Source organism: Rhea pennata, chromosome 3, assembly GCF_028389875.1.
Source record: "Rhea pennata isolate bPtePen1 chromosome 3, bPtePen1.pri, whole genome shotgun sequence".
Classification (NCBI taxonomy): domain Eukaryota; kingdom Metazoa; phylum Chordata; class Aves; order Rheiformes; family Rheidae; genus Rhea; species Rhea pennata.
In genome coordinates this window covers 1561603-1577468 of record NC_084665.1, presented here as the reverse complement: position 1 = coordinate 1577468, position 15866 = coordinate 1561603, and the positions used below count along the sequence as shown (strand labels likewise).

The window sequence follows — 15866 nt, the reverse complement described above, 5'->3', positions numbered from 1 at the left end:
GGAAATGGCAATCAAAGGTGCAGTGAAAGAATTCTAATCCTGTGCTAGCAATGTGAGGGACAAAACCCAGCTTTTCTCTCACCGGTAATGCTTTCTGCTTCCCAGGAAGTACTGCTGTGGACAGCTCTTCCTGGATTGCAAGGTCAGAAAAAACGGTGAACTATGCTTTGATCTCTTTTCTATTTCTTAAAGTCTGGATTACTTTTCCCAAAGATCTCTTCTTTCTATGGATCGCTACTCTCTGAGTTTTAAAATCAGCACTGAAGTAGTCTTTTAAAAGACACTCTGTAGGTCATCCACAAGAATGAGTTTGATGCAGAAATCCCTGAGGAAAAAGCTATAATCTATATGAAACAGGAGTTTGGCTAGGTGTCTGGTCTTCTCTGACTTTAAAATCTTGGTTCACAAATCTGATTCTCCAGTAAGAGAAGCCTCTCCCCATTTGCGCCATGGGAGAACCTCCCCAGCTACCCTGACTCATGGTTGCAGCGTTAGGTGCTTTCTGGTAGCAAAGAGCACCTCTTCCAGAATATACTCTTTTCCTACTCGTCTAGAGACCAACTGAACTTCACTGAAAGACTGCAATGTCTTATCGTCTGTATGTGTTTATGTGACCTCATCGCCTGGAGGAAACAGGTTAAGTGTTAAGGTGAAAGACTATTCTAGTGAAATCCAGCTAATGCTAATATTGTTCTATCTCTTCTTTATAAAAGCTGTGCATGTTTTGAAAAGCCAAGTATCAAAAAGTGTAGAAATGAACATCTAAGAGGTTCAGTTATGTAACTCATAATTGTTCACCAGTGTTACCTGATTTATTCCACACACTTAGGCTTACTTTAACTCTCAATTTGTGCTAGGAATTTCAAAAGCAATAAAGTTCCAGGTGACCGAGGACCTGACTTGCCTCTCTCCACCAAATCAAGCAAAAAGAAAGCTACCCTGAAAAAAGGGGGCGCTGATGAAAAGCCAACATGATGGCCTCCCAACCCGTTGGTGAGGTGCATGGGTCAGGGGCCAGAGAGGCTCAGTGCTGGGCCACCAGCTCTGCAAAGAGGGTCAAGCAGGCAAGCTGCAATGCCGCATCGATTAACTGTGTGAATGCCGAGTGCCATATGTAGTAATGAAGAGTTTGGGTTATTAGAGTTTTATCACTACATTCTACCTTCAAGGATCATTCAATTTGAGTAAATTTCACTGTAAAAGAAGTAAGAATTGAAGTAAAGAGCTTGGTCATACGTAGCTTTAATCTTATCTGTATGCATACTATATTTACAACAAGCTAGTATATTTAGAATTAAATTAAATTACATTAAATCCATAGAGACTTGCTTTAATGAAGTTTGTTCCATTGCAGAACAGAATCTGCTGCTGAGTCCCAGCTCAAAAGGTCTCTAACTACCTGCTTAAGTCCACCCTTAGTCAAGATATATTTTGAGAGGTGTGATACTTATGCCTCTATCTCTGTGGTGTTCTGAATAAGAACATCTTTCAAAATTGAGGACCAAACAAAGTTAAATAATGTAACTTACATAATTAGACTGTGCAAGTTGTATGTCCAAGCACATAGGGATTTCTGGTTTGGAAATATGCAAGTAATGATAACCTCCAGGAAGAACACCTCCTACATTAATTAAAAGATTAAATTTATTCAATCATAAAAGTAAAGGAAAATAAAGTATTTACTTGCCCTCCCTCTCCCATAAGCATGTATTTATTCACTAAATCACTCTTTACAGAAGAAACAAAGAACTTTTTTTTTTTAGTGGAGTTCATGTTTATTTATTTTTTTTGTACTTTTATATATACTGGTGCAGTAGACACATGGTGAAAAGTCCTGATCGTGGCTTTACTGATCTTGAACTTGGAATAAAGATACTGCTTTTCATTAGCATCACTCCATGTTCATAGCAGTATAAATGAAAGAACAACTTGGTTCATTATTAGCAAAATCTAAAATATAAGCTTATTTTTTACAAACGCTAGGCAAGAGTATGGAGCTAAAGACAGAGGAAGAATGGTTAATATGAGGGTGCCTGCTGTACACAATGTGGAATCCTTGCAAACACTTCATCCCACCTACTTGAGATATCACGCAGTAGACAGCATGGATCATATTCTGGATGCTCTTATTCCTCTCATTTGAACAACATCTAGCATAGAGACAAAACTTTTAGCTATCTTGAGCTGGGTGATACCAAGGGGAAATGCATCCTTCCCTTAATACAAGCAGAATCATTCCCCAGTGTCACCTAGAGGAACTCTCTAATAGGCTCCACTGACCATACGGGAGCTTTGGTGACTTCGAATGATGCTATTAGATGGCTACTTAGGTGAGATGAACTTGCCTTTACTGTGTAACAGCGAAAATACTGAGGAGAGTAGGAAAGAATGGCAGAACTCCATTTTGACATACCTTTAACATTACACCCCTTGTACATGGTGATGAGTCTATCCACATCCTTCTGTGGCTCAGAAAGTGGCTCAAGGGTTGGATCGAGGAAGTTCAGCATAGACACAGCAAGCTGGAAGCCAATCTCTTTCGAACTGAAGTTGCTGTGAGTCCATTCATTTGCAAAGTATCTATTGGAGAACTTTGTTAAGGGACCTGCAGCCCTGATACTGTGGTCATTAGTTTGGAAGTTGGTATCAATCACAAGTCTTCCATCATAAACAAGGCAAGCATCATTAATTGCCTTGAAGGTTTCATAATCCACTGCCCTATTGGCAAAGCTAAAAAAGGCCTAAGAAAAAAGATGTCAGTAAGTGTAGGTTACTACACGTTAGTTACTGGCTAATTTCATAAATAAAATCCTCGTTCAAAATGAAAAAACATTCTTTATGAATGCTATTTATTTTACAAATAAGAACATGAAGTACAGCATGATTTTATACATACAGCTATATCCTACTGAACCAGTATTTATAACCATTAAACATTAAGTTAGACTCATCTACTTCTGATAAATCAGCTGAATTTTATTTTAATAACTCTAATATTAACTATCTCAAATAGCCTGAGAGGATGTGCGTATTTTCTATGTTAGTATGCGTACATGACGTAGACTGGAATTTGTTAAAAAGTTGCCTTTTTTTTTTCCCAACTGCTTAAGCCAAATTGAAAAACTAAGTAATGGAAACGTATAATGTACTTTGCATTTTAGCAGGCTAACTCTATCTTACAAATAATTTTTGAACTGTTGGACCTAACCGTTTACCAGCAAACTATGCTACTATGGCTACCAGAATAGGGACATTCAATTAAATGAGAAGACAGGAAATTCAAGTTGTTGAGAGGAAACTTCACCCTCAAAGTACAGAGGCCGCATATAAGGCAGGGGAAGCTGCGGAGGTCAAGAGATTTGTGAGGGTTGTAAAAGGACCGAATATTTACATGAAAAGGAAAAGCATTCAGATTTATTGTACTTGACAGTGACTTTGGGAAGAATATCCCAGCTTTGTCAAGGCTGAAACACACCTCTCACTACTCGAGCTCTGCAGGGTACTTGCTTTAGGAGGCAGATCAGCCTGTACCTACTTACTGCTGGGGTACATCTGCCTCTGAAGTGCCTGGGGCTGGCCGCTCAGAGACATGGCAGGGTCTGGATGGGTGTCCAACCATCGGTCACCTGGGCCAGCCAGGTGAGCCTTACGGTTTTAAGTAAAGTATGTGATACATCTGGCAGGAAATTACTGAATCCGGTAATAAACAGAGCAGATTCCTCTTCAGTGTGCTTTGATTTGTGGGATTTAGAAGAGAGATGGTACTTCTGCCCTTTGAGAACACAGACCCTGTTGGTTTTCTCCTGCAGGTTACTGAACTGGCCCTGAGATAAGGGATTTATTCGGGGAGCAGTGTCTGTTGAGTCCATGAGCTTGTCTCCCCACAGGAGAGTCCAAAGACACTGAAGCAAAGTAGCCCTAAATCCTTAAATATTTCTTCTAAATCTCAAAGGAAAAAAAAAATAGTGATAATTCCCCCCCCCCTCCTTTTTTTTTCCTGTGGCATCTGCATCTTCCCTATTCTGGGACATGAGGAAGCAGGTGGGACCTTAGCTTCCCAAAATACAAGCTAAGGCAGCACTACCATGACAGGCATGGCAAAGAAGGCAGCGCTGGAAGTGGCCACCATTTCATCTGACACACTAGGCACCAGTGTGGAACAGATGTGCCCACAGTATGGCAAGCAAAATGTCCCAGGTGCCCCCAAAGCTGCTCTGAAAGCGAACGCAGACCCTGTGCAGGCTCCCACCACATCTGTCTTCATTTTGTCTGTATGCTCTGCATAGGCTCTGTGCATCAACAGAGAAACCTGGCATTGACTTAGGATCACATGCATTTAACATTTCTCTTGATATGTGATTTCTTTGGTTTACAACCTTGGCTGAAAGTGATTTTAGAGAGGCAAAAAACAGCCTGAAATCTGGAACCAAGAATGTGCTCACTAAGAAAGGAATGTCTCCAGGTCAAGGTGAGACAGGAGTTAGGGAATGTAAAACCCTTATGTCATCTGGAGCTGTCTCAAGTCTAAGTTATAAGAAATAGGCAGCAGGTCAGTCAGGTTGAATCATTCCAGCTTGGAGTTGGAGGAGCACAAACACGTAGGAATCCCTGCCCCATATTCACTGCTCTCTCCAAAAGCCACTGGAGACAACAGAAGCGGGAGAGATTCCCAGCGCAGACTAAACCAGAGCATGGCAGCTTGACCTAGCAGAGAAAGCAGATTTCAGCACTGCAGTCCTAAGCTGGCCTATGCATGGGAAACAAAACCAGTCCTGCCTAAAATCTGGATCTTAGTGGATGTTGCAGCATTTTAGTTAAATTACCTCATGGAACGAAATCAAAGAATAGCTTTAATTCTTTTTCATGCCTGTCTCCGTATGTATTAAATCTTAAGACTTGCATTAGTAGCAAAGATCACTTGCTTTTTACTGTCACTTTAACACTTATCTGGTATTAACAGCGATTTCAAGTGATTGCAAATGATAAGGATTTCTCGTCTCCTAAACCTAAGTGAGGGTACAGATCAACCGCTGGGCAGAGCACCTGAGCACAGCATCAGGGGTCCCCAGCGGGCTGCACTAAGCTCCAAGGGCTATTTTTGGAACTGGTAAGACAAGACCAAAGCTGGGCTGGAGTTTTGGGCTGTTGTGGGAGCATTTGACATTTCCAACATAAGCTACTACTTATAAAGACTGAGTCATTTGGTCCTCTTCTTAGGTGCATGTTCCAAAGGACAGAATGATAGCTGGGAGAACAGAGGTCCCCAAATAACGAGAAATAAGAATGGAGACTCAAAACATTCCGGGTTACAGGCAGTAAGGACAAGGTTGAGATACACTTTAAACACAGTCAGCTGGTCTGTAAAGGATACAGATGAAGACTGACTGGACCTCATTGCTGCAACACATTTGCTAAGCTCCAGGCCCTTAATAAGGAACCTTTCCCTCGATCAGAGCCCTCAGTTTTCAAAATGATTATACAGCAAGACGAATGCTACCATCTACCATCAAGAAATACTATTGCACAGGCTGAGGAAAGGGTGAAAAAAATTATCAGGTGAGCATCTTAATCATCCTGAGACATAACTGCAGCAGGGTAAAACTACCAGTAAGATGTACTTCCCTTGTAGTCCACCTCAGGGTGGACCCACTTGTGACCCAGGTAAAGGTATTACCCAGTTACGCCACTAAAGAACCTTCATAGCTTCAGACACTAACGATCAACTGGATGAGCCAGCCAGAAGAAAAGGGGTAGGACAGGGAAGCAAGGAGAGCATGAAGCTCAGCTGGTTAGAGCATGGTGCTAATAATGCCAACGTTGAGGGTTTGATCCCCAATGGGCCACTCATTTGGGGGGTTGGACTAGATGATCTCCAGAGGTCCCTTCCAACCTTACCGATTTTATGAAGATCTAGCAACACCGATAAAACAGAGATGTGGCAGCAGCAAGCTGTGCTTTTTTCGTATATAAAACATTTAATGAACCAAGCATGGTCGAAGGACCTCTGACCATCTAGTTGCTCTAAAGCCAGGGCCATTCTGTGCACCAGCATGTTCCAGCACTCTGCCTGCTGGCAGGCAGCACCTTGTCACCGGCCGGGTGGCAGGGGACCGCTGCAATCGCCAGCCTGGGAGCCATCTGGCAGCCCTGGAGGGCAAGGAGGGAGAGAGGCAGCTGCTTTAGGGAAAGAGGAGATTTTCTCCTGTTGTTTCTATCCTGCAGGACTCAGCAAATTAAGCCCCCCAGAAGTGCCAGTCAACAGTTGATATTGGCTCAAATCCCCACGGGCTCCAGCTGCCGCTGCAGTGCTGCTCCCTGCGCCCTCCACTCCCTTGGGGCAGTAGCTGGCAGGGGCGGAGGTGGCTCCCTGGTGCGGAGCCGTCACTGAGCCTCTCCGTGCAAGTGGCTCTGTGGGCAGAGCAGGATGCCCTGCAAGGCAGCTGGACAGCTGAACTGCTCCACGAGAAGATACAGCCCCTCACGTCGCCAGCAATTGCTCCTTCCTCTTAGGGGATGGATAAGAGTGACGGTAACAGGAAAGGACCATAACCATAGGAAAAACATGAGGCAAAAGAAAAGAATGGCTAGGAAATGGGGCCACTGAAGGGCTGATAAAGTGGACGAGGTGATGGAGAAAAGAAAAGGAGTTAAGGGGCAGGTGGTGCGGAGAACAAACATTAAGTTGTAAGACCGAGAACCAGATTCACATTTTGTGGAAGAACAATAAAAATAGAGGGGTTTCAGGGAAAGAGGAGAGAAACTGAGAAGCTGCATAGGAGTAGAGGACACAAGGGAAGTCTGGGGAGAACAAAAGGTTCAAAGCCATGGGCTTCAGCCTGGTCTCAAGACCTCTAGACTACTAGATCCATGGAGTACTGGTAAGGGGACTATAAAGAGAACTAAGTCAGCTGACTGTTAGTGGGATAAAAATGCTATGCAAGGTCTTCTCCTCCACCAGGAAAGATTTAGGTATCCATAAACTAAAAAGAAAAGGGTTGAAAAAAAATCAATGCTTTACAGCTTTCCAGTGGAGGACAGCTGGGAGGGAACACCTCCGCCTGGAACGCTTCTGGGGGGTAGTACGCGGTCCTTCCTCTCTGGAAAAATGATGCAAAAGGAGTGTGCACACAGAGGAGATGTTGTGAAATGGCCATAAGGCCTCCTTTGGATGTGTGTTATGAAATGATGTTACTAAAAGCGCTCACTCACACTGCTTAGCCCAATAAAGGAAAACAGGCCTATTTTACCCATGAGGAAAGGCTAAAAACTGACTCAGACCTTCCCATGGTGCCACGTGCATTTGTGCGTGTGTAATTTACCTAGGTAAGATATTGATACTGTAGTTGAACAAAAATGAAGTCATAAATGTAGACAGAAAAAGAACTATTTAAAATATATTTTAATTAAGTTACATAGTAGGCCCCTCTGTCCTAACATCATTGCCTTCTAGTATGACTTTATTTCAGCTTCTTAATCAAATTCACATAACTACAGGCAGGAGTTATTGTACTCATTTCAATAATAGAAAGATCTCTAGAATGATTTAGAAAATGAATTAGGAGCATTTGTCATTCATCAATGCACAACTACTTGTGAGTCAGCTGACTTAATGCGCATTTTAATCCAAATCAGCCAGGGAGTCAACAATGGTTTATTTGGATTTTTAAAAAACAATCCACCAGATTAAGAAGTGAATGTTAAATCTTCTAGCGACAACGAGAAAACAGAAAAAACAGTGAGGGATTAGCTGAGTCCGATGGTCTTTGTCTTAAAAAACAGACTGAAGGAAATACAACGAAAGCATCTACTTACCGAACAGTGCAATTTAAATGGTTTGGTATCAGTCGTAAAAGAAGCCCACGTCATACGGCCCAGGTGGTCGCCTTCGTGCCACTCTGCCAGGATGCTGTCAAAATAAACAGACACACCAGCCCTCGCCAGTGCTTCCGCAACGGCGCTTTCGATCGCGCTGTTGTTAAGGCAAGTAACGTGCGAGTGAAGCGGAGGTTGCACGAGATGTATGCGAGAACCGTTAATTCCAAGCGATAAGAGGGCTTCTACTGTGGTGTAAATGTCAATTGTATTCCCATAGACAATGACATTCCCTAGGAAAAAAAGAAAAAAAAGGAAAAAAATTCTGAGACATACAATGAACATCTTATTAGTGTAACTCAGATGATAATAATATGAAATTGCTCTTTTTGACCCTCTTATTTCTTTTATGCTATGAAGCAAATAATGTTACCTAGCAACAGTAGCTAAGATAATTTAGTGAAGAATCTGTACAAAACATCCCACAAAGTAGGCAAGTACTTAACACAGAAGTATGACATTCATTCTGACCTCATAATTTGAAATTATTTTGATTGAAAATCCTCTCGGGGATAAAAAAAAAATTTTTAAATTTTGTTCTTTCTCTTCTCAATTTTGCTTATTCAAAGTACTTACAGGGGGGAGAAACAGGAACAAATTAAATTCACCGCATAGAAAAAAGAAATACAAACTATAGAAAGAACAAGTTACAGAAAATAAGCCATTGTGCAACACAGGAGGTCACCAGCGCTGCTGCTGCCTTCAGCAGAAGTTTAACCTCAGCTCAGCAGAGACACCCATGCAGATGCAGCCTGCTGCCTATTTCCTATAACGCACCAAATGAGCAGAGGCTGGCAGCTTTGTGGTGCTCCTTCAAGACACCTACTCTCTTCTGTGCATGCAGGAGAATGCTTGAACCTAAATGCCTAAGGGACATCTTCTGAATCTGCCAGCTGTGGGACTTGCCTGCTGCTTAGAAACAGCAAGCTTGTGATGGACATTTCTGGCAGGTTGGTAAGCAAACAGCCTTTGGCCACTGCAGTGCTCCTTTTGCAGTGCCTTGTTACTACAGCTCAGCTCACACACTGTTTGAACGAGCTTCATCTTTCTACCCGCTGGGCGAGAGGCGGGCTGATTCAAACCTGCATCTTCCATCTTCTGCCCATAACTACGAAGCAGCAAGCTGCACGGTGGCATCTTGCAGATCCTTTTACTGAAGCAGTTCCACTTCTCACGGCATAGTTTGAGATGAGCGTAAACATGTGAGGCGGGGAGGGAAGGAGGTTCTTCAGGAATGTAACATGACTCTGCAGCCTAATGGTTAAAGCCCCCCTAGGGGACAAGCGAGGCAGGATACACCACAACATTTATGTGTTTTATCTAAGGATAGTTTAATATAGAACATGTAAACTTTCCTCTGAGCAGGGACTGAAACCTGCTTCTCTCCTCCTTGTTCTTTCTGTTCCCCCTGCTCAGGATAGACAGCATTTTCCCGCTCTGTGATCAACTAAGCCTTTAAAGAATCCATGCTGAACAAAACAGCTCCTGCAAGATGGACTGGGAACTGCTTTCCTCGTGGTTAGGACACTTTGCCATAAGGCCTGTAGCTGATTTCCTCCTCAAGCAAGGGGAGAACTGAACCCAGGCCTCCAGGCTCCTCCATGGATACACTCAGCATGTAGTCACACAAATGCCAGCCCTGGTTTTGTGCTGGGTTCAACTCCTCAGACAGCTCACTCAAGCTGTGAGGCCAAGAGAGGCTGAGGAGCATGCAGCCTGTGAATTCTGGTAGGCCTCCATAGGTCCCATAAGCCCATATTCATGTTGACTGGTGTTGCAGTATGCCAAGAAATATATACAGAACCTATAGAAAGGTACCAGCAGAACTGAGATACCCAGGGATTTTAGGCACTTTATTATATCTCAGTTGAGTAATTATTCTTTGATTACAACTCTGGACTTCAGCATTTGAAATGGAAATTAGAATCATCTCATCTGACTTTACATGACTACTTCTGAGACTCATTGCAGCCTCCCTGCATAGCCACGGGGTGAAATATGTAACTTAGGGGCATGATTCTGACATCTTTTAGAGCAAGATGAGTCTATTTAGTTTAGCTCTCATGGGATCTATCCCAAGACTAACTCAGGTCTCGGACTTCATGCATATAACCTTGTCTTCCGCACTAAAAGGTTGTCCATTCAGATTTTGAGGACTACCTATATTTCTGCAAGACTTTCAGATGCATGGCAGCCTGATCAGACCCACTGCGTCACAGTCACTACCAAACCACCCCATAACCAGAAATCACAAATGTCTACATGTGCCACTAGGCCATATAGTACTGGCGTGCAGTCTGACCAGCACTCTCGAGGAAAGTGTGCTCCATAGCCATGATCCACCCATGCAACACGTTCACAGCTTCTAGCGAGCGTCAGGAAGACGTGTTGCAAAAGCTCCGTACATGGCATAACACATAGGAAATACGGCCTTGCACGGGAAGAGGGATAATAGGCAAAGATTTCTCAGCGGTCTCTATGAAAATAGCCTGTCATAGAATCGTGGAATGGTAAGGTTGGAAGGGACCTCTGGAGATCATCTAGTCCAACCCTCCACGTAGCCTGTACAGGGACTGAACCTGCAACCTTGGCCTCAACAGCACCACACTCTAACCAGCTGAGCTAAACCTAACCCCTGTCATTTGGCATTGAAGGAAACGTGTAGGGAAGAATGTACTAAAAAAAAGTTGAAGTGTTGAAACATATGAGGTGTTTCAGAAATGGCTTTTTAATTGGCATAAAGAGTGACTGGCACTGGCCACCCTCAGACTACACAGCAATAACTGCGACCAGAATTTGGACTCGCTGTTGAATTTGCTCCATACATGGTTTGATCTTTATTTTTGGCAGGATTGGTTTCCTTCTTGGCCCTGCGGAAGCAGTAATGAGAAGGGAAGAGAGGCCACAGGAAACTAACCTGTACATTTATCTCAGCATTGGCATTTAGGTCTCACTACAAGTGATAGCATCCCCTACCACCTAAATTTTGTTATTTCATAGGCTAAACTAATTTCACTGGGAGCATGTTATACTGTGCACAGAGCAATACTAACCAGCGACTTCACAAGCTCTCCTGCCAGGAATATTAGTGTTATCATCGTTATTATTAAGCCTTTAACTAGAAGGTTGGTTTTTTTGTCCACTTCAGTTTGGCTGCTTTTAGCTGCCAGATAAACATATCTCTACATAATGGCCAGAGGAAAGAATTGCCCCATGACTATATATGTTCAGAAATGATGGAAAGCATATTTTTACTGTTCACATGAGTGATCAGAGGTACAGAACAATTTTACCTGCAAAACCGTATTTATCTGAAATTATAAGAAGAAAGAGACTCTCCAACTTTCATAAATGTAATATGGCGTATGTATGGTGTGTGATAACGAGACTTCTGTCCAATGTGTACATTGCCAAGTTGACTTTTCAAGCCAGAAGAATCCTTTCAGTTGCCCACGGCTGCCAGGACACCTATGTGCAGGCAGGACTGTCCTCATCAGACAGTCAAAAAGGAAGGAAGATGGGAGACTGATTCAGTTTTTCACTGCTGCAGCAGGGTGTAATGCAAGAAGTAAACAAACTGAACCAGCAGTGAAAGATGAACTTGGATATATTCAACAGTCTAATGAGCTAACAATATAGGTAAGAACACAGTATGCGTATGCTGGCAAGCTCACATTACATTTAGACATTTTTAATTAGCGAGATGTGCAGAACATGAGCAGCTGAAGAGGATGCAGTGGCTGGAAAGGGGGAGTAAGAAGTGCTTAGCGAGGACACAACCTAGCAGAGCTTCATTCTGCCCAAGGCTCACGAGCCTGGGTGATTCAAGAGCTTAGCTGTTCGTTTGGCAGAATGAGCTTCTTCAGAGACATCATATGTTGGCATTTCTGTATATACAGATATACAAGATCAAATTCAAGCCCTGCATTTCTCTAGGAAAATTAAAATTCTGTTTTATATGATAATATTAAATACAATTACATTACATTAAGGAAAGCAATGCTCCTTTACTGACCTCTTGTAAATCAACAATTTACGATTGCTGCTTATTACAATATTAGTGGCCTTTTAGATTACAGTGCTAGTAGTCTAGGAATTACAGATATTCATTATGGACTGAAATTATGTTCACCTGACAGACAGCAATTCCTCAAGATGCCTTTATTACTTAACTGCAGGAAAACGTATCTATCTGTGAGTAAACATAATAATCTTCTATGGAAAAAAGAAGCCATAAATGAAGACCACTAGAGTAGTTTTATCATTTATTACCAGAATGCCAACGTTCTGTTGCAGAACAGTATCATTCATTTTCCATAAGTGGAAGCACAAGATTTCCATGACCCCAGCATGACCGGAGCCTTTTTAGTTTGCAAAAGCTAAAGGAGAAAAACAGTATTAGCTAAAGCAACAGTGCCTCTTGTTGGTGATTCATGCACTGGAATTTTAATGCAGGAGTATTCCTACAAACATGCTTTTAATAACGCAGTAAACTATGTTTAGGTAAAGAGAAAAAATAATTGCTCCATTTTGGACCATTAAAGCAGTTTGGTTCTTTACTTTACTCCCATACTACTTTTTTGTTTTCAGGGAAAGTGCAGAGCTAATAGGAGATGAATTTCAATTAGCTGCAATTACAGTTGTAATAGGTTGCATGCATTAGGCGGCTGGGTTTCATCAGAGGAGCGGTAGCGCCGGCCTCAAGGGCTGCTGCTGCTAGCCCTGCTCCCGGGCCCGTGGCGTCAGCAGGCCCTTCCGGAGCTGCCTGTGCAAGCCACCGGGAAGCAGATGCCTCCAGCCCCAGCGCAGGGGCCAGCGGCCGCAGCCTGCCAAGCTACCAGCCTTGGCTGAGATGCGGCTTGCCACTGCTCCTCCACGCGCCCCTCGAGCAACGTCTCCTGTTGAGTGCCAGCCAGGCTCTCCAGGTTTTTTTCTTTTCTTGAAGAGAGGAGAAGCATAAGGAGGAAGGCAGTAGCAGCCACACCGCTTGCCCATTCTTGCTTGCTGAATTCCTCCCATGAGCATCGTTTCTTCCACTATCACATGCACACCATTCCTGCACCGGTGCACGCTACGAGGCTGATCCCGCTCTACCTCAAATCCATGAAAAAGTACCCACCGACTTCAGCTCAAATGGAGCTGTTTCCAGTGTTCACAGAGGGAAGAAAAGCAACCAAAATCCCTACCTTACCTCTTAATTAAAAACTGCTCTCAAAATCAGTGCTACTAAATGAAGATTTCATCCAATTAGCCTAGTGAGACTCAAATTGGAGCTGTTGGCTCTTCCTCTGCCCAAGCTCTCGCAGGGGCTTGATACCATGGGATCCCGAAACACATTCAAGTACTGTTCCAATAAGGCACCCTCCCCATGCAAAAAAACACCCCTAGGCTTGTCACAGCGGACTCAGGACAACTTCTGATAAAAATAGTAAATAGCTGAATAAGAGAGCATAAAGCACAAGAAAGTTGCATGGGAAGAAGACTGAGTATAAGGTGAGGAGAATTATTATTATACCTGAATGGAAGCATGAAATGTGTATTTCTGTGCACCTACAATAACCAGTATAATACAGTTTTACTAGCCAGTTAGTTTTCTTTAACATAGGCGTATCCTATTTTTTAATATTCACAGAATCACACAATCACAGAATCGTAAGGTTGGTAGGGATCTCCGGAGATCATCTAGTCCAACCTCCCTGCTCAAGCAGGGTCACCTAGAGTATGTTAGGCAGAATTGCATCCAGGCGGGTTTTGAATATCTCCAGAGAAGAATTCCATATTATCTGAAAAATTCTGAATTCTATCATTTTTTAATCAGGTTAATAGAATTCGACAAACACTACATTAAGGTTTGGGTGAGATCGAAACACCAGAAATGCATGAGGTGGGATTAATATCCCGTCTATTTATTGAAAGCAAAACTAGGAGAATTCTAGAGATGAAAACTAAATGTAAAAACATAAAACTGCAGTCATCCCAGGAGAGGTGATTGTGTGGCCTGCAGAGACTTGACAGACATCCAAGGCAATTGCTAAACTCCCCAGGAGCCCTGCTTCCATGTCTCCCTGACCCAGTCTCTCATTAGATTGAGCCTCCCGAATAGGCTAGCTGCTGAAAAGTGCATTCGTTTTTCAGACAGAGCAGATATCTTAGACAAAGCTATGATTAAGGCTGAAAGGAGTCAGAAGAAAGATAAGCAGAAAAAGAAGCAGAGCAGTGAAGAACAGAAACAGAGATAGGAAACTGGAGAAGGAGGAGGAAAGACTTCTCCAGTTCAGCACTGCTTATACTTTACTTCTGCAGCAGCAGAGGACATAAGGTGGGAGGAGAGATGAGAGGGAGTTGGAGCTGGGGTGGGGATGAAGAGGGTGACAACTCCTGTCTCTAAAGGATCCCTCCAGACTGACCTCATCCGGAGCTGTGGGCTTAGCTTATAACTGAAGACAAGGATGGTGCCTAATTAAGATACCCACCTCTACACCACAATAAAAGGCAGTAGTAATGAGGCAATTATTATGAACAGAACATGATTAATAATCAAGGGTGCCTTAGGCCGCTCTTAAGCCTCGGGAGCGGTGCTCTTGGGGGAGATACGTTTCGGTTGGGGTGAGCTCTCCCAGGCAGCGTTGCTGCACAGCTGTGTTGGAGTGCAATCCTGCACTGCGCAGGCGAAGATTTACAGGAAAGACCATCTGCCTGCAGAAACGCAGCTGCGCCTATCAGCTGGAAGTCAGGGCAAATGGCGTGCTTAGGGGCTAATATCGGCTGGAAAGCTGGGAGTTTGTAGCCAGTCTACAAACTTTGTAGACCACACCAGTAAATACCGATTTTTCACTACCATGTTCTCTACTAAGTCAGTGAAGGCTGCATTGCACCTTTAGAAAACTCAGTTGTTGCAATCAGTCACTAGTGATTTCTATGTAGTTCTATAGCTTTCCTCCTTGAAACTGCCCCAGCTCGGATGTGGTACGCACAGCTCATGTCGTGCCAATTCGTTTTCCTTCTTGATCTCTTTTTCTGTAGTTGAAAGAGTTCAACTCGGAAACCTTATTGACTCCAGGTATTTTCTACAGCATATACATTCCTTCAGCTAATGAAAAATGCACATAAAAATGCAGACAACTCCAGTAAAATAACCCTTTTTTTTAAAAAAGTGAAATACTAAAATGACAAATACTGAAAAAAAAATCCTCCTAATTTAGACCTCTTTTCTTTGTGGTATGCCTGAAGTCTAGATATTTTTCTATACAACAGAAAAACACATTCACTAATTAAATTATTATTTAGCTAGCTAATTAATGACTCCAGCCAGCTTTGCATTTGGGACTCATTCTGTTTTATATAATAATTATAGATAATTAATCTATCTCAAGCCTCCTTTTCCTAGCTAAATATGCTGGGTATCAAAAATGACAACAAATTGTAAATTAATCTGGAAAACAAAGCACAGCAGATGAAAGACTTTGTTAGAATTAATCTGGCACCAATTATACTACGGAAGTAAGCAAACAATAAGCCTCAAAATTGTTTTCACAAATGGGCATGTGTGTTTACCAAAACCCTTACCTTCCGAATTGACAATATTTTCTTGTAGCCAGCGCATTGCCTTTAAGCAGTCCTGATCATCACACAGAAGAAAAAGATTGGAAGGGACTTTCCCCGTGTACCTTTGCTGATGTTTCCTTGCGACTTCTCTGTTCGTTGGGAGTTTACTGATATCTACTCCAGTAGGACATGGGACCTGGCACAAAGGAATGAATACATGACATACATACACCTTGGAGCACTCTTAATCCTTCCTTACGTTGGGCAGTAACAAGCACAGAAGCAGTCACACAGAGAACGGATCAATGCTAGCTCAAGTAACCACACCCACATAGGCATCTATGCACACATCTATGTGTGGGTGTATTCCAGGTTTTGCATGGGATTTGTGGAGGCATGGAGGCTCCTGAAAGGCCTCCAAGACTTAAGGAACAGTGATGGATACTGGC

At 42.9% G+C, this 15866-nt stretch overlaps 1 protein-coding gene across 1 annotated transcript in view; it reads right to left on the bottom strand.

Annotated features, from left to right (window-relative positions):
* CFAP61 (cilia and flagella associated protein 61) overlaps nucleotides 1–15866 on the bottom strand; it is a 130474-nt gene that overhangs the window by 26423 nt on the left and 88185 nt on the right. The window contains 4 exon segments of the mRNA XM_062571172.1: nucleotides 1530–1621; nucleotides 2414–2741; nucleotides 7813–8105; nucleotides 15439–15613. Coding sequence (XP_062427156.1) covers nucleotides 1530–1621; nucleotides 2414–2741; nucleotides 7813–8105; nucleotides 15439–15613 — 888 coding nt within the window.